The sequence below is a fragment of the Eurypyga helias genome, unplaced genomic scaffold, assembly GCF_000690775.1.
Source record: "Eurypyga helias isolate BGI_N326 unplaced genomic scaffold, ASM69077v1 scaffold9337, whole genome shotgun sequence".
NCBI lineage: Eukaryota > Metazoa > Chordata > Aves > Eurypygiformes > Eurypygidae > Eurypyga > Eurypyga helias.
In genome coordinates this window covers 1-21,418 of record NW_010262306.1, presented here as the reverse complement: position 1 = coordinate 21,418, position 21,418 = coordinate 1, and the positions used below count along the sequence as shown (strand labels likewise).

At 42.8% G+C, this 21,418-nt stretch overlaps 1 protein-coding gene across 1 annotated transcript; it reads right to left on the bottom strand.

The window, feature by feature from the left end:
• Nucleotides 1-2,753: 2,753 nt before the first annotated feature.
• On the bottom strand, nt 2,754-20,748 carry FLT3 (fms-related tyrosine kinase 3; the record flags this gene model as incomplete). The annotated part of the gene is made up of 16 exons (XM_010155671.1): nt 2,754-2,888; nt 3,873-3,978; nt 5,320-5,419; nt 5,503-5,614; nt 6,629-6,751; nt 7,111-7,235; nt 7,612-7,742; nt 8,084-8,237; nt 10,190-10,300; nt 11,611-11,715; nt 11,805-11,937; nt 12,031-12,143; nt 13,574-13,752; nt 15,293-15,404; nt 16,553-16,659; nt 20,583-20,748. Coding segments are annotated over 16 exons (2,012 nt in total), but the record flags the coding sequence as incomplete, so codon positions are not given.
• Between the last annotated feature and the right edge of the window lie 670 nt (nt 20,749-21,418).

Below are 21,418 nucleotides of genomic sequence, written 5' to 3'. Positions count from 1 at the left end.
CGCGGCCATCCCGCGGCGGGGATGCTCCTCGGAGCGCGCGGCGGGCTCCGCCGTGCCCTTTGGCAGGGAAAAGGGTGAGAAAATGAGGGCCGATTCCTCAAGGCGCCTTGTCCTGAAGTTCGGCTTTGCCAAATACTCCTTTCCGCTATCCCTAACAAGGAGGGTGCGGTGCCGTTCAAGGCTTTTAACAGACCTCAGCCCCTTCTGTTCCTCTTCTTATCTTTTAGATTAGATATCAGAAAGAAATTCTTCCCAGAGAGGGTGCTGAGGCACTGGAACAGGTTGCCCAGAGAAGCTGTGGATGCCCCATCCCTGGAAGTGTTCAAGGCCAGGCTGGATGTGGCTTTGAGCAACCTGGTCTAGTGGAAGGTGTCCCTGCCCATGGCAGGGGGGTTGGAACTAGATGGGCTTTAAGGTCCCTTCCAACCCAAACCATTCTATGATTCTATGATTCTTCCCGGCTTAGCGCTTACCGAATCTTTGCCAGTCTCTGCCCAGCTTAGATGCACTAACTTACAGTAACGGCATCTCTGCTGGAGGCCTTCAAACCAGCTCAGCTCTCCCCACTCACTACAGGGGGAGTTTAGCACTTTCTCCAGAGAACCTGCTCCTGGAGGAGCAGATTAGGGGTCTGGATCCTAAGAAGAGAAAGGTGGGCATTTTTCTTCAAGAATCATGAAACTGCTCCTGAAACAGCACTGGTTGTAGCTCTGCACAAACCTCAGGAATGGACCAGCACTTAGGCTAAGTTGTGTTGGAAGCACCTTGGAAAGGAAATGCGCCCCTAAAAGGTACTATTTTTCACTGAATATCTCCTGTAGCTTTGTTGCATCTCTCTCTGCTCTGTGGAGAAGCAGATACAACCCTCCTCATGTCCAGCCCTGACAGGAGGGTGTTTCTCCTCACTGTACTTCTCACAGGATGCAGTGTTACCTGAGCTGCTCTTCACGTGTGCATCACCATCACAAGGAGTTTGTGTTAGCTCCCAGGTTCTCTGCTTCCCTTTATATCCCCGAGTCTCAGCTCAGTAGTGACGACGGGGCCAGATGATCTCTGTCCACTCCTTTTTTAATCTTGTGGAGAATCTTTTGACACAACTCCCTGCCATGTTTCAAACCACATGGGATTCCCATCTGCTCCTCCACGAGCCAAGTTCACATCTGCTTAACTTTCAGGGCCAGCTAGGCTTGGATGCAACTGGTTCAGCATTAAGCTCCCGTAGCTCCCAAGGCTCCTGTCTGTGCAAGACAACTCTCTCTTTCAGGACGGTGCAGGCTGTGCGTTAATGGTGCTGAACGGTGACATCTTGTTGCTGAACACTTTGAAATTGTCTTATATATTTCCCAGAAAACGCAATGTTAAAGTTTCATTTCTACCTTTATATTTCTAAATTATTCTTCAGCAGTTTATATCTGATTAAAAAAACCAATGATTCCTTGTTAATTCAACCATATTAACAAAAGTATACAAATACTAATGGCTGCATTGCAACATTAATTATTTCCAGGTAATGTTAGTAAAGAGCAGCCCGATCTATGTGATAGCATATTCTAGCCAAACTGTCATTAATTTATAACACTTCCCACTGGAAATCCTAACTGCAGTTAGCATCTTGTGAAACGTAAACCAGAAGAAAACCATTAACCAGTACATTCTCATCTCAATTCACTGGGATGTAGACACATGTATCCCATTAGTCATTATGAAAGCCGCTTTACAAATCCCCCAATCTCATAATAAAAATAATGTGTTTTTTTAGCTATATTAAAAAAAAATCAAGTGTCTGGTTATCATCCTGGGAGTCAGGGAGAAAGTTAGAGATGCACTCTCATTTTATTCCAGCAGGGTTCATACACCCAGGCTGACTTCTGGGAATTGTGAGTGATGGTATTACACTCTTAAGTTGCTACAGAAGATATTTTCTTTAAAATCAAACATTTTTATTTGATATTAAAACACACAAAGCCTGAAGAGTGGAATTAGCTATAACATAGTAGAAGTGAAACATCCAGTTGGAGACTGCCACCTGGATATTCTAGACCAGGGAGGCAGAAGGTCATCTCTATATATCACTGCTCTTGTTTGTTTTAGATGCTTATTTTAGGTGGAAAGGAATGACTCACTGTAAGTGCCTAGCTCTCATCAGCAGGTGCAGAATGTAGCCTGGATGACTAGAGATCACCTGAGTGCCTAAAGCTTGATGAAATGAACTCACCTGAACTGGACACCCATCGGGAACTTCACGGTAATTGAGATGTTCAGGATAAGGCAATTGCACACACTTAGATTTATAGCTTCTTACGAAACAAGGCTGATTTTCCACCACTCGCTGACATCTGGAGAGGAAGATGTGAGTAGCACTTCTGGAAATCACACCAGTTCTCTTTAGATGCATAGTCCGTGCTTGTAAACAGTAACTAACAACCTGTGGATTTTCTTGCGTGGGCTTGCAATATGGCAAGAACAGTCTGAATTCAATGCATTGAGTATACACTGTTTACATAAAAACAGCGAAAGAGATATCCAGTTGTAGAGAGACAGCAAAAAGACCATTGCTTTTATCTTGAGATAGACATGTTTGCTGAATTCAACTACATGAAGAGTGTCTTCTCCTCATAACATAAATATGGACTGGCCCGTAAGAAATGTGAATACAGCAGCAGTCGGTAACATTTTCTTTTCTTAGTGGTGATATGAAATATTTATGCTCTACAGAGTTTATGAAATTACTGAGATGAAATCAAGAACCCAGATTATTTTTCAACCTGGGAGTCTTCATGATGGAGCACAGCTGGGGATAACAGAGATTCCTCATCCCTGCTTACATGTGCTTTAGTTTTGATGCTGGAACTGTGTGTAGAAACATTTTTCTTCATATTTTGGTAAACCTAGAATTGGGATGGGGAAATAAAAGATATCTTCTGTTATTACTGACTGTACCTGGAGAACTGCGTTTCTCCCTGTGAAGCAGGCACTTGTAAAGTACAACCCACGTCCTCTTGATCTGCCACTCAGATCTGCCTGTTACTTCCCACTGAGTCCAAAGGGAGTCCAGACAACTGCCTAAGTGAGATGGATGTTATCTAGCAAAAAAAGAGCTGGCTTGAGGAAGGGCACAGGACTGTAAAGAATGTTTTTTTTCTAGCTATAGTGGTTGGAAGTTGCTCATCAGTTTGCCCCTACACTTGGCAGCTTCTGCCAGGCCAACAGCCTGCAGGGAGGCTCAAGGCTGCAAAGGAAAGAGTCATTCATACCTTCCCCACATCCCCAAAGATTCACAAGGACACTGCGCTGGGAAATAGTGTCTAGCCCAGAGTGGCTACCCAAATGGGAATCAGTAGTTTTGAAAGGAGCTGCTTATCCTCCCTGAGGAAGAGGTCACAGCCTGGTAAGGATGGAATATGACTTCCTCAGATCCTGGGTTTTTTTGGTTTTTTTACCTTTAGGAGTGACATATGGCGCTACATCTGTGGGGACACGGAAGCCCATACCTAGGGTGGCCCCTCATGAGATGCCTGGAAGGTGGCCTGGACTCATCTCCCCTCCCATGGCAGCTATCAGCACCACCAAAGCCCACTGCACTGGTTCCTGCACATTCCCATAGCACATTTCCATAACACAGGCTGAGAGATTTCATCCTGTCCCGGTGCAGGCAGTGGGAGGAAACAAATCCTCATCAGGGAGGTCAGGATTGCTTCTGATGGCAGAAAACACTTCCCCAACTCTTGCATCGATCCCTGGGGAGTGGCTCCATAACACAATGGCACATTTGAATAGAAACCAAAAGACTATTTCTCAGTTCATATGAGGCTACAAAAAAACCACCAACCCAACCAACAACAAATATTTTTCTTCCTTCTGTGTTTACTTACTGCTCCTTCTGCCTCAGCCAGCTGACAGGCAAGAGAGGAAACCAGCCAAGAAAAAGAGGGTCTTTTTCTGGAGTCAAGGGCCCAACAGGACTGCATCACGCGATAGCTGCAGGAGCAAAGAGGTGACATAGAAGACATACTAGCTGTTGGAATCTCTGTAAAGGACTACCTGGAAGTGCAGAATTTGGATGGGAATCATGGGGCACTAGAATGATTTTATACAATGAGGCCACCTTTGAGCATGTTGCATCACAGGAAAAGATACAGAAAGATAAGGACAAAGGGTGACAAGAAGAACATGGCTTTACCAGAGTCCTTAGCAAAATCTTCCTCATAGGACTGGAGCCAGGATTTCACCCTGTCTGCCACAGACTGGCATGCTAACCTTGTTACAGAAAGCGGTAGGAAGACAATTGCTGTCTGTCTTTGGGGCTGAACCTGCTCCTTGTGGAACCTGTAGTCTCAAGGGAAATTTTCACAGCGAGTCTTTTTACATATTTGACATCACAAAAACCTGTCTGAAGTTCAAACGCCACCTTGGAGATTTTGCAGCTTCATCAGGGACCAGTGCAGTGCCTATCTGCTGAAGTCCCTTGCAAACGTACCAGGTCAGTAGGTTCCCTGATATTTATAAGTCCCTCCGCAATCTTTCATGGGTCAATCTGGCAGATTCACCTGCACCTTTACTGCCATTACCATCTTTACATGAAGATGAGAACAGTATAATGTCATAGCAAGGCACTGAATCCCTGAACCATCTATGAAACATCTGCCAGAAGAGCTCAGACAACCCAAAGTCCTTCCCTTTCCTCCATGCTCCAGGTCTTGTAGTTCTCCATCACCTTCTCTTATCTTGTCACCTAGGATCCACCTCTAGGCAGAGCCCATTCAGGCACAGAGGCACAGGCTGAAAATCATGTGCTGAGAGCACAGGAATAGCTCCCACCAACTTTTCCTTAGCAAGGCTTTTCTCTAAGAGGATCCCTAGCCTCCTGGAACCGAATCACACATTCTAAAAGCTTAAAAAAAAAAAAAAAAGAAAGAAAAGAAAAATAGAAATAAAAGAAAAAATTTAGGAAAAAATATCACCAAAGGTTTAGTTAATATCCAAAATTAATATGGTGAAACATTGCTTTTGCAGAAAGAGAAAAGAAAAAGGATAGCCTGTGATCTGAGAAAAAGAAGTTCCATGGGAAAGGAAGGCACAACTAAATAAAGATAATAAACTAGTTCTTTCAAACACACATAACCTTTCATGTTGATAGTTTCTGCTTTCGGAGAAGACCTATATGATCAAGTAGCCTTTTTCAGAGTTAGAGGAAGATCTCACCTTTTGCAGCTTTTTTTTTTGAGCAAGGTACAGTGTACAATAACCAAAAGTTCATACAAACAGTGACCTAGTTCATAGAAATTCCCACGCTGTGCATCACTCAGAAAATATACTTACACGTCTTTTGTAGCATAATACGGCTGGTCCATTTTAAATCCACCACGTATTAATTTGTAGAAATTTGTATCAACCTGAATACCAGGGTAGGGATTTACACCTGTGGAAAATATTAGAGAAGACGTGTTAATTCAGAAGCTGCCGAAACCAAGCAGTGGATTTTTGTTGCCTTAAAGAACATACCCAAAGAGAATATTTCCCACAGTAGAATTCCATAAGACCAGACATCACTCTTCATTGTGTACGTCCTCTCAAACAGGCTTTCAGGAGCCATCCATTTAACTGGTAAACGAGCCTGTACAGGTGGGGGGAAGGAGACCAAGTCATGCTGTGACACAGGCTTTCTAGATAACTCACTGTAGTTCTCACTGCTTGAGTAGGATCAATTCATGTTTGCTGTGTCAAAAGCTGGGCCTCTCTTAGTAGCCCCTTAAATTTTCCTTACAGAGAGGAACAGACACTTCTAAGGAGCCAATTATCTCATCCATTTTAGATGACTATTTAAGGAGGAGGTGAGCTCAGCCTTGGAAGAGCCTTCTTCCTTCCTCTGACTTCCAGACTGAGTAGCTCAGGTGGAGATGATGACCCTGTATCTCTTGATATAGCCGGAGGACCTGGTGTACCTCATACATACGCTATCCCCCCCCTACTATTATTGTCCATAACAGTAAACAGTTCTCAGCACTTCCATCAATGGATTTCAGTGTGCTTTAGAAAGGACATAGGTATCATCTCTTTTACAGTGCTATCACTAGCTTGATTTAGTTAATTATAAGGGCAGGAAGAAAGGAGATTTCTGTGCTGTCTGTACAAATAGGAGAGGTTGAGGGAACTGAGGTTGTTTATCCTGGAGGATGCTCAGGGGACACCTTATCGCTCTCTACAACTACCTGAAAGGAGGTTGCAGAGACGTGGAGGTTGGTCTCTTCTCCCAGGTGACAAGGGATAGGACAAGAGGAAACGTCCTCAAGTTGCACCAGGGTAGGTTCAGACTGGACATTAGGAAAAATTTTTTCACTGAAAGGGTTGTCAGGAAGTGGTTGAGTCACCATCCCTGGAGGTGTTTAAAAGACCTGTAGATGAGGTGCTTAGGAACATGGTTTAGTGGTGGACTTGGTTAGATTAGTTGTGGACCATGGTTAGATTAATGGTTGGTCTTGATGATCTTAAAGGTCTTTTCCAACCTAAAAGATTCTATGATTCTATATCTATAAAGCTAACAAGGAATGTGAAAATGCAAAACTTTGTTTTCTTGGTTCCTTGTCATTCTTACAATGGTATGAAAAATAGAGAGCATTCGGGAACTTACATTGCCCCTGACAATGTAGTTGGAGTCGTTTACTATGTCTCTGGCAAGGCCAAAGTCACATATTTTCACCACTTTTCCATGGGTCACTAGTATATTCCGGGCAGCGAGGTCTCTGTGAATGCACTGAGAAGGAAAGGAAGGGTTAACACCCTGCAGCATTTGGTATCGGGAGATAAATCCCTTCTCACTCAGAGCTCTCTGAATTGGTGCCTCCTTCCACTTAACCAGTTTGGAGAATAAGCCAGCTGGACAGTCCCTCATTGCTCATAACAAGGGGTGAGAGCCAGAGCAGGCAGAAGTGTTCAGCTACTTCTTACTCAGGGTCCTGCCTAAAACTGCGATGCAGTCTTTGCTGTAAAGCCGGGAAAGGAGGTATAGTTCAAGCCTGCCGCTGTGGGGCTCTGTTCTTCAGATTGCCTTTCACAGCCTGACCTATTTTTACCGTCTTTTCTACCTAAACGGTTTGCTACCCTTCACCATACCGATTTGGACTCAAGAAACTCCATTCCTTTGGCAACTTGATAAGAGAAGCAAAGAAGGTCTTCAAAAGTGAGCACATTAAAATCCTCTTCTTCATCCATCTGTCTGCTTGCATGATTAACTTTATCTGTGAAAAATAACCAGGAATATGAGTTTTCTATGGGCTTCCTCATTCTCTGATTAATTCTACTGAACGTTATAAGGATTTTCACGTGTTCCTACCAAGAACATCACAAAGGGCATCCATCCTTTGCATCCTTTGCTCAGATACAAAATAAAGAGTGTTTTCATATGTAAATATTATGTATAGCATGAGAAGAAACATAAGCCTCTGGTCTTAATTGTTGTTGAATCCTTCTCCAGCAAAATTTCTGCCAGGAAGGAAGGGAGACGTATGATAGAAAGGGGTCTCCTGTGTCACTGAATCTAGTCTAGTTAGATCAATAATATAATAAATACAATAATAACAGAATTACTAGCAATAAAAGCAATTACTCTGTTACCTTCCTCAGCACACAGCACAATCCCATTTGATCCAGGTGTCACATTCAAGTTTTGACTTCTTTGTGTGTTTTCAAATTCATGCTCTCTGCAGAGAGTCGTATTCACACCGTACTTCAGGTGAGTTCCCTTCCTGGAGTGGACACATTTTTCAAAGATGACACACAGTGGATCACATAAACTGTTTTGCAGTGAAAAAGAATGATTAGTTATTACTATTAAATATCTGGGAATGGACATAAGTATCAAAACTGGAAAGAGAAACAAGAAATTGCTTGTCTTTTGCAGTCCGATGCAAAGAACATAGTATGGAAGATCAAATCGCAATTCCTCCCAAGGCCGTGCTTATTGAAGTATCTGAAGGCACATTCTCAAGAATTCAATAGTTCCACCAGTTTACAGTGCAGCTGAGAATGCAGCTTAAAGAAGAGACAGTAGCTTTAGAAAGTACTAAATTGTTGTTGAATGCTTTACCTGGAATTTTGGTCCAAATGGATATTGTGATAAAAGCTGAAGTTGTGCTGTTTAAAAATATCTGTTAGTGTCCAGTGAAACTTTTCTCTCTTGCTCCTTAAGTAGTTCAGAAGGTCACCATAGCAACAGTATTCAAATATCAAGTAGATTGGTCCTGAAATAGATGGAAATGTAAATGCCTCTTGCTATCTATAGCACTTTCCCCATTAAAGCCCTAATGATGCCTCATCTTCTCCCAGGAATATTCTGTATTAAACATCTCAAGCATCTTCCCGGGTAGATAACCTGTACTGATGGGCAGGTAATGTTTACTGACTGTAATATCTGACTGTAATGTCCCCTTGGAAAGTCTGTGTAGCTGATTTTTCCCTGTGGTGCATCTCCCAAGGTGGATTGCAAATCCCTATGAAGGCACAAACATCCTTACCCATACCAATGGCACTGAGAAGGACAGCACAGGCTATAAAGAAGCAACATATTGCCTAAACCACACATGGTTCAAGCAGAAGATGACCCCTGCTAATTATCTTGATGGTGTGAATTGGTATCCTTTGACCTACACACTTCATGCTCTAGAAATATCTTTTTTTTTCCATGAAGGCCAACTGAAACCCAAGTGTGCTTGCTGAGAGGAATTACAGGAGGGAAAGACCTTGCAAGAGGATGTGTCTGAGCAGAGCACTGGTCAGGCTGTTTTCTCAAGAAAGGAAAAATATCTTTGATTCCTGACCCGGCATTCTCCAAGAAAAGTTGTCAGAAGCAGAGCGAACGGCCCAGGGAGAGCTCAGAGTGGTCACACATCACCCCCGCAAAGTCTTATGCGGGCATCACCACTCCTGGCTCAGAAAGATTGAATATGGGTTTGTGGATGTTTCTGCCAGAAGGCCCCTGTCAAGCAAGGCAGGGCACACTGGAAAGAGCCCGTAGAGTCTCTGGAGCATGGATGTGACACTCATGAGAGCCATGATCTTCTGAACATGGCACCTGGGTAAGGCTGGAAGTGTCCCTGACCTACCCAGCCAAACTAAGCAGGTCTTCCCTGCAGCTCTCTTGCCTACACCATCGCATCTTGCCGAACTTTCCACAAGACAGTGGCAGCCTCTATAGTTTCAAATCAGCTAATGCCACTAACAATGATTTACTGCTTTCCTCTTAGACCTCAAATATCTTTGCACAACACTATTGTTGTTGATGCAAACTGGAAAAACAAGAGTTAACTGTTATCTTTGGTCTTTCTGACTTAATAAATATCCTTGGCAGACAGTCTGTCAAGTTTTTCAGTGGCAGGTGTTACGCTTCATGATATGAGCAAGCACCAGGTAAAACCCCTGTCCTTTCCCCCAAGGTGATCTGTTCTTTAATCTCTCTCCTGTTCACTGCTGGACTGGCCAGAGAGGGAGTTCTTGGGACAGGAATATCCATGTACGTTTCCTCAACAATATCGCAAGTCACACAATAATTAATTAGTGATAATACCTTGCTACTTTCATCTTAGACTATCTTTGCTTAGTTCTTTCCCTCTTTTTGTCACTCTTTTCATTATGCAGGTCTCCTCTCTTCTTTCTTTCCCCCTCCCCATGCTCTTTTCCCATTTATTTCCTTTCCTGTTTAGCCTCAGGTAATTTTTCCATTTCTTGCTATAACTGCACCATTTGGTGAGCAGTATGATCTAAAAAAAAAAAAAAATTACTTTTTATGTGAACAGAATCATGTGGATACAAAAGTATTTTAAATCAGGTAGGTTTTTCCTTTTCACTTAATAAACTGGCCTGTATCAGTGCCATCACCGCTGTAACAGGAAAACCTCTTCTATAAAAGGGCTGTTGTATCATTTCAGGCAACGACAATTAGAAAGGACCCATTTCAGTACACAGGTATGGCCTTAACTTTGCCTTCATTCATCTTATTTTTGGCCAGCACAAAACAGCGAAATTGGCTGGGCGAAGACAGGATTCAGGGGTGAAGAGGGAACCAGCAGCCTGAGGAATAGGTGGATTGGATATTTTTAAAGCTGCTTTCAAAGATGAGTTTTTGATACTTCAGGAGTTCAGGAGTCCTCCTTGGGCTGGAGGTTTTAATTTGTACCTCTCCACAATTGCAAGTTACCTGACACAGTACAAGCTCCTAGAAGGTTCACAATATTTTCATGGCTTCCAATGTGCGTCATCATTTTCAGCTCAGACATTAGAGCATCTTTTTCTGAAGCATCAGGTTTTTCTGTAAAAGTAATAACACAGATTTGGAAATCTCCAGCAAAGAAATAAAAATGTAAGTGGCTGTGATGCTTTGTCACATGCAAAACTTCATTTCAGATTAATTGGACTGATGGTACATTTGGGAACATTCTAAAAAATTATTGTAAAGTATAAAAAGATTTAGCCAAAAGTGGAAAATAAATCTGTGCGGCTCATTTGAACGCTTAGGAAAGCAGCCATTAAATGTTAATATTTATCATTCTTGGGCTGGCAAGGAATGACAGCAGTGTATTAATGTGTTCACAAGCACAGAAAAAATGTCAGTCAACTCTGTTGGAGAGAAATGCGAAGAGAAAAAAATGTCTTAACAGCCGCATGGCACACAACCAGTTGCAATCCAACAGCTGAGGCTGCCCCGCGTTTCAGTAATAGCTTTAGGCTTGCTTTTCAGCAAGTGTTTGGTCCCCATGGTCTCAGTGAACTGAGTACATGAACCAAAATGAGCAAGATGAACTTCCATAAAGACAACCGCAAAGGAGTGGAGCGAGGAAGCCTAAAGCTGATGCACATGTGTAAATAGGGGTTGAAGAGCTGGACAGCAGAGCTGTCAGGAGGGGACTGTGTGGGCACAGAGGTGAGCAGGGTGCTGGTGCTGCTGCCAACAGGAAGCTCATCCTGTTAGGTATCAACAGGGTTGTGGTACTTGGGACCCAGCGAGGCAGCCCTCCTCTGCTTGCTGGCACACAGGCTGGCTTCTGTACGCTGCTTTTACGAGGGGTCCAGTCAGTTTGCAGAGAGGCCAGAGCAAACCAGCGAGGAGGATTAGAGATTTAAGAAGCCTGACCCATAAGGAGGGATGGAAATAAATTGCTTTGTGTCATCAAGAAGAAAAGATTACGGGAAGATGCGCTGGAAGTTTTGCAAACAAGCCAGCTCAGATGCAGGAGATGGAGTGCAACAGCTGGACAGCACTACAAGCAAAAGAGACTTTATTCCAAAGTCCATAGAGCCACCAGTGTGACCAGCAGGCTAATCTGCACTATGAATTTGCATTCCTCTTCTTCAGAGCAGAGCAGCTCCATCCTTCCTCACACAACGCAGACCTATGGTGCGTAGGAGAAAATGCAACACGCTGCAGGAAGAAGGCACTTCAACACCTTTCCAAACTGAGACAGGATTTGGAAAGCATTTGGAAAGCATTTTGAAACCAAGTATTTGTGAGGTGTAGCAGCTATAAGTCTGTATATAGAAGGATTTCTTCCAACACTGCTTCTGCTTTGGAGCCTCCAGAATACCACACTGCTTGCGAAAGGCACCCAGAGTTTATCGTACCTTTTAGCATTTTGACTGCGACCTGGACTGAATCTCCTGCGTTCTTAATTCCATAAGCTGTTGCATTTACCACTTTCCCAAAAGCCCCAGAACCGAGGAACTGTCCTACGAGACAGAGTATGCCAATATTATTTGCAGCTGGTACAGCACAGGCTACTACTCCAGGAGTGTGATTTGCCTTGTGGACTGCTCACCAAATTCCAGATTTTCCCTGGGAAACTCCCATTTGAGATCATACTCGAATTCCCTGAAGTCGATGTAGCTGTACTCATTTTCCGATGGGCCTATCATCTGTATCATTTGTAACTGGCTTTCATATCTATATTTCTTTGGAAGAAAAAAAAGTGGAGTAAGTCTTAAAGAAGAAGCATCCTGGTGGGAATAAAAGAAGAAGAGGCAGGTATTTATGTTTGCTTTTACCTTTTTGTATTTACGAAAAATGAACACAAACAAAAAAGCGATCAACAGGAGGAAAACTCCAACAGAGACATAGAATGCAGCATTGTCCGGGGGGGAAGAAACAGCTCCTGCAACTTTAAGAGATACATATTACTACCCACTGAGTCAGAGCTTGTGCGTACAGCTGAAGGGGTGAGGAGAACCCGCGGTGGCTGGGTCAGTTCTGTAGTTTGCAGTCCTCTCACACCTGAGCCTGCACGGGGAATGAGATGGAGCCTTGGGCAAGCAAGGATCTGGGCAGGAGGGGTTAAGTGCTGGGGTAATTCTGACATCAGTTTTCATTTCAAAAAAATGCTACACCATTTAATAAATCTAAGTGCATGGAGGTGCTGGTGTGGTCCGTGGGTTGGACTTTGTGAGCATACACAGGAATAAGCAATTCCTCTTCTTATCAGCCTCACTCCTCTTACCCTGTGCCTTCCTAAGTGATGTATGTTAGGTACCGAAGCACGAGTTATCAGCGGATGGACTGTAGGAAACCTGCTCGGAGTGGATGGACTGTACACAACCTGCTCGGAGCACTGCTCAGTCAGGAACCCTCTTAACAGGTCAAGGCCATATTATAAGGTGCTGGTGGGTAGGTAAGTGTTAACTGACCTCATATTGTGGCAGTTTTTAAGAGCATAAGTATTATGCTTACTTTCTATTGTAATTTCAACATAAATGCTCAACTCTATCAGTGGTCACAGCTCTTGCCAGTTGTGGTCAAAAGCACCAAACAGCTTGTTTATCCACGACAAAGGACGTCTCTGTGCTCCAAATATAAGGATACTTCAAAACACTTAGCAGGTGCCCCAGCATGTTCCCTGTAACTGAAATATTTTGCCCTCTGGGATGGATGTTGCAAGTGTAAAGTGCATGGAAGAATAATCATACTGATTTTCTTGTTCAACAAGGAAAGAATCTCTCATGTCTCCTATAAGTGGTTCCCAAACCAGGGCTTAGACTTCTGCCACCTGCCCAAAGCAGTTTAAGAATGCTTCTCTCCCAGTACTTGCTCCTGCTTCCAAGACAGGGACTGACCCTAGTGTGGATCTCTTGGCTCAGTCATGCCTTTGCTCAGGCATGCATTAACCTCCATGGGGTGAGGAGAGCTCCCATGGCCATTTCTGGCAGCACCACAGTGACTTCCAGGAGAGGAACAAGAGCCAAACCCTGCCACCAGCTACCAAAGAGGCTTCAGCTCTCTCTCACATTGATGCCTCCAAGTTTCAGGTAGAGATTACTAAAAGGAAATAAAAAAACAGACCCAAACATTGCCATGGCTCCATCCTGCATCTCCTATTCATGTGAAATTTCTGCTGATTTTAATGAGGAAAGCCCCCACTTCGGGACGAGAGAGGAGACGTGTCTCCCATTCACCCACACTGCATACACACAGCACTTGTGTTTTACCTGCAGTGCCATGGCACAGTCAGCCACGTAGCCAGATAAAAATTACTCTAAGTTCTACCATACTGGCTTTAATTGAGAAAACATGTGCCAAAGCACTGGCTCTGGGTACCTGACAGGTTAATGAAACTCCTTTCGCAGGCTGAACCAGCAGAATTGTTGGCACAGCACTCAATGGAGAAGGTGGTGGTTGTCTCCTGGATATCTAAAGTACTACTTGAAATCCACGACCCCAGGGATCTCCTCTCTGGCAAGAAGCTGTGAATCCCTTCAGTGATTTCTTCTGTACAGCTGAAAAAGGAAGTAGACCAGTTCTGATTTTTGTCTCCAAGTGGCATTTTCCAAGTGAGAAGGTGGGACATGTCTTAGTCTGTGTTGGAAGGAAGGGAGGGATAGATGGGCTTGTGGGTTCTTTTCATTTCTTGCTGAGTGAGGCTTCAGAGCAGTTGCCAGTCTCATTTTTTGGTGACGGGCATGGCAAGGTCAGCAGGAGGTGAACTGGCCTCACTCCTACTCTCCACCACTGCCCTGGTAGGGCACATCCACCCCTTGACTTACAGGACCTCCACCAATTTCACAGTTGACACAGCCCCCCACTACCACATCTATTCCCACTGGTTTCACCTTCACCTCAAACACTCAAAGCACTGAGCAGCTCCAAATGAGCCGCTACTAAAACAGTAAATACAAAATGACCCCACAGCAAAAGTTTTAACTCCTTTCCCTGAAGGCATGTGATTTCGACCACAAAGTTTCTCTCACTCAACATGGAGAGCATCCACCCTGTCAGAATTAATGACTTCTTTAAGAACTGATAGGTGGAAAGAGGGAATGTTACACTCGAGGCAAAGGAAGCCCACACAGATAATTTTGGCTTTTAGCTTTTCTGTTATTCATCAACTTGCTGCCTAGTTTACTCTCCACATAAATAAATTAGGAGGTGAGTAAATACATAAAATTTATTCAGCTGTACACATAGTACTAGCTTCTACACAGGGAAGTTTCAAAAAAAAAAAAAAAAGAAATGTCACAACATTTTTTTTTCCAGAAAGCTGTTTTAAGGAGTATTTTGAACTCACTAGCTGGATGTTCTCCTTCTTCCTCCATTTCTGCACAAATGGATTGATGTTAGGAAGGCTTTTCAGAGGTATGGATGAGAAAATGGTCTAGATAATTTTTTTTATATGTAGTTAAAACGTTTAGAGCTTTATCCACAGTCTTCCAAAAGATAATTTGACCTAGTACTCTCCTGCACCATGAGATTATTAGTCTTTTGGCATATCTAAAATAAAAACCACAGAGTACACAGACCAGCTCAAAGCTGTTTCAGCATCTCTTGAAATTTTAGGGCCTGACTCATTGCCTTAAATAAATAAAAGGAAATGGAAACACTCTCACTAACATTACTGGAAACACTCTCACTGACTTTACTGGCTTTGGTAACATGTCACTGTAACAGCTGTATTAACCAAAGCTAAACAATTAATCAAGCCCTTGTTAACCAATTAATTCCCTGAATGTCCTCTAAGTTTGACGGGCCAAGAGAACAACTTAGATTGGTCTTTGTAGCTACCTAACTGTTGATGCAAACACAGTAGGGTTTATTTCAGTGTAAGCAGCCTGAGATACAGATTTTTATGGACCTCATTTGACGCCAATAAAAAACCTGAAAACTTTCCCTGGTTTTGGTGATCTAGTTCCCCTGGAGTGCGCCACAATGTCCCCTTGTACAAATGGTTGAGGGTAGTTTCTTATAGGCCAGTATTCATTTAAGGAAGGGTAGCTCAGATACGGTCTTCGCAATGAATCAAAAAGAGGGAAAGTGATTTACTTGGATGAGTTCAGTTCAGGACAATTCCTCCAAACCCAGGATGAGGCAGGGTAACTGTCAGCGATGCAGGAGATCTGCTTGAACGACAACTTCATCGTTACTTCAGGCTTTCCTGCAACAAGATAACACAAGACATTTTCTGTCAGCACTTCCGTGACCAAAACCTTTATGTTTATGTGACAATGCTACATCTGCTGAGGCCAAGGTCTGCTTCTGTGTTTTCAGAATAACCCACCCGCATGTCACTGTGAGAGTTGGGTGCAGCCCTCAGTCCTCCTCCTTCCTCCAGCCCCACGCCTCGGTTCTGTGTGGGCAGTGTGGGCAAAGCAAAGGGAGCAACCACTTCTCTGTACAGGCACAGCCAGACCAAAACAGTGGCAGAGCCAAAATTAGAAGTCTTGACTTCTGCTTTTTTAACTCGGAGCAAAGAGTCAGCTCCAAGATTCCACTGACACCCCAGTTCTGGGTGTCTGGCTCATGCAAAATGTGCACAGAGCATCCCTGTATAAATAATGTATAATAAATAATGATCCCTAACCTAGAGCAAGGGTGAGATGCTGCAGTCACGTGGCAGAGATGAGATAATCGAGAGCACCAAGCAAGACTTTGTGTGTATGTGCAAGCTGTGGGCAGAGGTGCAAGAGGCATTGCACCCCTAACATATGTGCCACACACCAAAGGGTCTCCAGACTGACTGCATTAACTTACAAATGCCATTAGGAAAAAAAATTACATAAATGCCATAGAAAACTAACACCTAATGAGGACAAGTGTTTCCTCTCACTGTGTATCTCATGTGGTCTCTACAGCAGTCACACATATTCCAGCTCTGCAGAGTTAGAATTCAGTCACTGTATTTTACAGAGCTCCGAGGTTTTGCGGTTTTCTTAATAAGTATTAATTTTCTCAGTATATGACTAATTTCTCATAGTTTGTCCTCTCCGTTTATGGTAGACTAAAGGGAAGAGAAAAAAAAATAATAACTTCCTCCTCCTTCCTCTGTTCTCCATCCCTGACCAACACAAGAAAAGTGACCCACAGGCAGCCGTTATCCTTCTCTGACCCAGCGCCTGGATTTCAGTAGTGCAGTGCAGTGTGAACAGAATCACATTTTCACCTTGTGCTCCTCCGTTTTTAACAATGAATCTATGTAAATGCAATGGGGGATACCAAGGAAAAGGCAACATACTTGGTCCATTTATACCAGTGGCAAAACCCCATACTTTGCCAAATCTTCACAGGGATTGTTTTCTCACTTACTTCTCACATACAGAGTGAATTTTTTTGTCTTGACCGTATCACCATTTTCAACATAAAATACATATATCCCAGACTGGTGCTGATGGTCGCAGAACTTTGATGAAATGCTGTGGAGCAAAGACAAGACAGGAAAAGGACAAAAGATCGATTTGAAAAAGATTTAAAATGTAGTCAAGACATATTTACGTCTTAAACAATTCAACATCTTCTAAAGAGGAACCCAGACTAAATTATTTTTCATTGTAGAATATGAACCCTGGAATATAACTGTTTTGATAAAGGGATTTTTTTTTTTTTTTTCTTGCAGTATTGATTTCATTCTGCAATTTTTCTCATAACTCCTGGAATGCATCTGGGCTGTCAGGTTGTGATTTTGTTACCAATCCATTGGAAGACAAGGCGTGTAACACATCCTGGCACAGATCCTAAGACTAGCAAAGGACCAAACTCTGCTCTCCAAAGGATTTTGAAGGGAGTTTCTAGTTGGTACGCTAAACAGTATTAGGAAACAATGAGCCAGGTGGGATCATATGAGATAAACCTCTCCGAATTGGAGGATCTGATGGAACCTCAGAAATGAGTTCATCATCAGAAGTTCAGTGTCAATGAGACAAAGCACCAACCATCAAGCTATTTCTGCAGAAGGAAGGATAGTTCTACTAATCCCTCTGGCCTTTGGCCCAATGGATGGCAGCAAACCAAGACCCAAACCATGCAGGAAACAGCTTGTGACAATGGAAATGATGAGGGAGGGCTCTAACAACTCCCTGGTCAGGATTTAAGAATGGAAGACCACAGAGACTTAAAGTTTCCTGCACAACTGACCTATTGAATCCCTGGTTTACGGGACATGGGAAGAGGCAGGGAGAAGGGAATACATTATTTTACAAAGATGGCATCCTATTTCTGTCCTTTTGACTAGGTTATTGTTGTCAAGATGATTGTCATATTTAAATGACAGCTATTGCAGTTCACCAACATTAGAAGAGCACTTAAGAAAATATCTTCTTAGGTTTAGTTGCTGGCATTCTGGGGGCAGATGTTTGGCTGATTGCTCAAGGATAACTGGGTAGGAGGCCCCCAGCTCAATTTTGTGATAAAGGCAAGCAGTCATATCTGGGAGTTTGAAGTAGACAGAAAAAAAGAGCCCATACTAGCAATTTGCAAAGAGAACATAGTAATGAGCTTGAAATCTAGAGAACTAAACCCAGGATATATCTCATTAAGCAAGATATATACAAATGAAATACGTATCACCTTGCAATTCTACACCAGGAAAACTCACATTGAAGCTCCTGTCAGTTTTGCCTTCTGACGAAGGCAACATCTCCCTATAGTTGCTGACTTTTGAATCATCTGAAATGGCCTTTAAGATGTTCCTGAACTCCATGACTTTTTAAAATCAGACCCCTTTTAAGCTTCTTCAAAATGAATACTGAAAACAGGAGAAACCACAAATCATGTGTTGCTTTTGAAATCCCAGGTCTGAAGGATTAAATCCTAATGAAATAATGAGAAAGTAATTAAAACCAGTGCCTTTGAAACCTGAAAATATAAGGGGATGTGAGATAAATACTCTAAGTTTAACAGAGGTCATTTTGTGTATGAAAACTCATTTGGTCTTAGGAGGGAAGTGAAAATCAGCAGTGTGCTAAAACAGAGAGACAACAAAATTAAATAGGAATTGGAAATTTTGAAGGAATCTCTGAAAACATATAAGGGCGCTGACAGAAGAGATGAATCCTTGGGACTCAAAATCAAAAGCTAAACAAGGGGACAGAATTAATAAAATTTAATATGATCTATGATCAGGAGGAACGATTTGATAAGAAAATGGCAAAAATTTAAAAAAAAAGGAGAAAAACAGGAAATGAAAAAGGATATGAAAGGAATAAAGTAGAAGTGTTGGGAAATGGGATTACACAGAAGTCAACTAAAATACGCAAAGTTAAGCTCACAATACGTATGTGATGACCTTTTTTTGTTTTGTTTTGAGAAACTTTCTGCTTTAAACTCACATCAAACTCTGTGGTGGTACAGCTTGTAGGCAGAATCTCCTGGACTCCCTACCCCCTGCTGCTTCTGAGGGCTTCAAACTGAATGACATATCTACCCCTGTTCTTTTTCCTCAGGTGAGACGTGTGTATCCAACGCTAGTATCCCACCAAAACTGGATAGCTGTGGGGGATGTTTGTACAGAAGAACGTACTTGTCAGATGAAATAATCATCAGATTCATGTGTTTTTCCCTCAGTTGCATTTTCCCATAAAATAAACGGAATGATAAATAAATGCAAAGTCTAACTACCTAAAATGAACATTAAAAAAAAAAAGTATTATTTAACAAACAAAGCAATCAGGTGGATGGCTGAATTATGTGTTTGAAGCAGCCTCCAGACCAAGCTGGAGCGATGCTTGGGGCGGTGAGGCACGGCCGTGGCCCTGGCCGGTGCAGGGCTGTCTGTGGCTGAGCTGGCTGAGGACATGCTGCTCCAGGGACACGGGCTGGACGTTCCCCTGCCCGGCAGGTGGAGATCAGGAACCACCACTGCCATGCCGTAAAGGCTATCCAGAGTGACTCACAAATCCCAGGCCACCAGCAGCTGCACCTCGCCGATTAGTGAGGGTTACCTAAGCTATTTCGGGAGTTCTCAAAATTGTTATTGTTGGCCCAGTCCATAGCACCTTCTTCTTATCTGGATTGAATTCACACCAAGCAAAACTGACTCCTGCCCTTACAAGCACAAAGAGGTCCATACCAGCTGTGAAGCAAATCAGCTCGGCATTATCAGCTGGAGGGAGGTACCTATTGGACAAGGATGAGCAAACGCTCATGGCCATCCCCTGAGACCTCATTTCCAAGCTCAATCTTGACCACAAAGAACAGATCTGGCTAGCCCATGTCAGGCATTGCAGATTAGTCACCAACACCCACCCCACACTATCAGAGTTTGCTGACAGCCCTCCCTTTATCAACAGGGACAGAGTTCCTGTGGCCATTGCCAGGAGATGACAATTTACTAATCTGAGCTGAGCTGTCTCTGAACCTTGTGAAGGTCTGACTCCAATACACCATTTGATGCAGATGAAAAGACCAATCTGCCGCAAAGATGACTTGACAAGCTAGTGGAAAAAATCCAGTGTACCAAAATACTAAGGAAAGCAATCGTAAAAAAAGTGTAATCAAGGCTGGAACACAGTTTTATGCAGATGCTAAGGGTGGTATTAAGAATATCGTAAGAAATAGGTGCAGGCACATGAACTCCTGCTTGGTTATAAAGCTAAAACCTTAAAAGAGCAACTTGGCTTTATTTTCATTGAGGTGAATAAGAACTATTACCTTGAAAGCCATGGGACTACTCTGAAAGAAACTCTGAAGGAAATTAGATAATGTTATCAAGAAATTAGAAAGCCTAGAGAATGGAGAAAACATTAGCCTTACACAGGATTCATGCCAGAACTTCATTGTAGGAAATTACAGAAAAGGTAGATAACTAACAGGTCTATTCAAAACATGTTTTCCAGTGGCAGAAGAATACATGACCTGGGTAATGAGCAAAATGGTATGTTTCTGCGGCACAGGCAGAGATCTACTGGCAGCCTGGGAAACTAAGGGGCCCTGGGTTTGGTTTGAGCAGTCTGAAAGACATGGGGGACATCATCAAGAACAGGATGACAAAAGGGGAACATGGAGAACTTGTGATCCAGTATGGAAACTGCAACAGATCCATAACTGGGGATTATGGCAGAGAGAATGGGAATGGCAAAATGCATATAAACTAGAGCATTTCTAGATGCAAAACTTACCCAAAGGGTTTATGTGGAGAATAATGTGATTCTAGAGATTACCTGCATGAACTGCTGTTGAAAGCCATAATAATGTTTGAGTGCCTTTTGTTAACATGGCTTCATCACCGAGCCCAGCCACATTTTAAAAAGTCAGAGAGTACAAAACATGGACAGTAACCAGTCCAAATATGATATAAAGAGGAAACATTATCTTATCAAATTATTGCAAAACATTCAAGTACCTGCGTCCATCCACACTGTAACTTTGTTTACATGGAAATGTTTTTTGGGAAAATAGCCACATGCATCTAACTGGTGGATATGCTGTGAAGTTAACCTTGAAGCAAAAGTCTTCCTCACCAATTTCAAAATTTTCTTTAGAGTCAGTTATATTTATAAATCCCTTTTCTGGAAAAAAAAAGAAGAGATATTATATTACAACGGCTGGACTGCTTAATGGTGGAATTTTAACATCCACATGCTTTTTGTTTTGGTAATCACAAGCAAAAAAAAAAAAAAAGCACCATGCTACATCACAAAGGGCATCCTGTTAATCAAAATAAGATAATGCTTCAAAATAGTGTTGAAATTATGTCACTGTGTTCAGCTGCCGACAATGATCTGAGCCTGCTGAGGCAGCATATTTGGTCAGACCAGAGCTCTTGCAAAATGGTCCGACATTTCTCTCCCATCTGCCCTGCAGAGCCACAGGGTCAACAACACCATTATCTATTTGGTTTGTTCTAGTTGTGTGTTCCAGGTGTTAACAGCTGCATCTCCTGGCTTTCCTCTAACAGGGAGCAAAACCAGGTGGCATCACCAGCATAACCAGATGGCATCACCAGCATAACCAGATGTTGGTAGCTGTTGTTTCTCCTTCCCTGAAATGAACTGAAGATTTTCCAGATGAGTCTTGTAGCTGCTCACTCACCTCCTCCTTCCCTGAGTGGGATGGGGGAGAAAATCAGAAGAAAAAGGTAAGAAAACTCATAGGTTGTGTCGTGGTTTAATTCCAGCTAGCAATAAAATGCCACACAACTGCTCACTCACCTCTCCCCACCTCCAGTGGAGGAGGAGA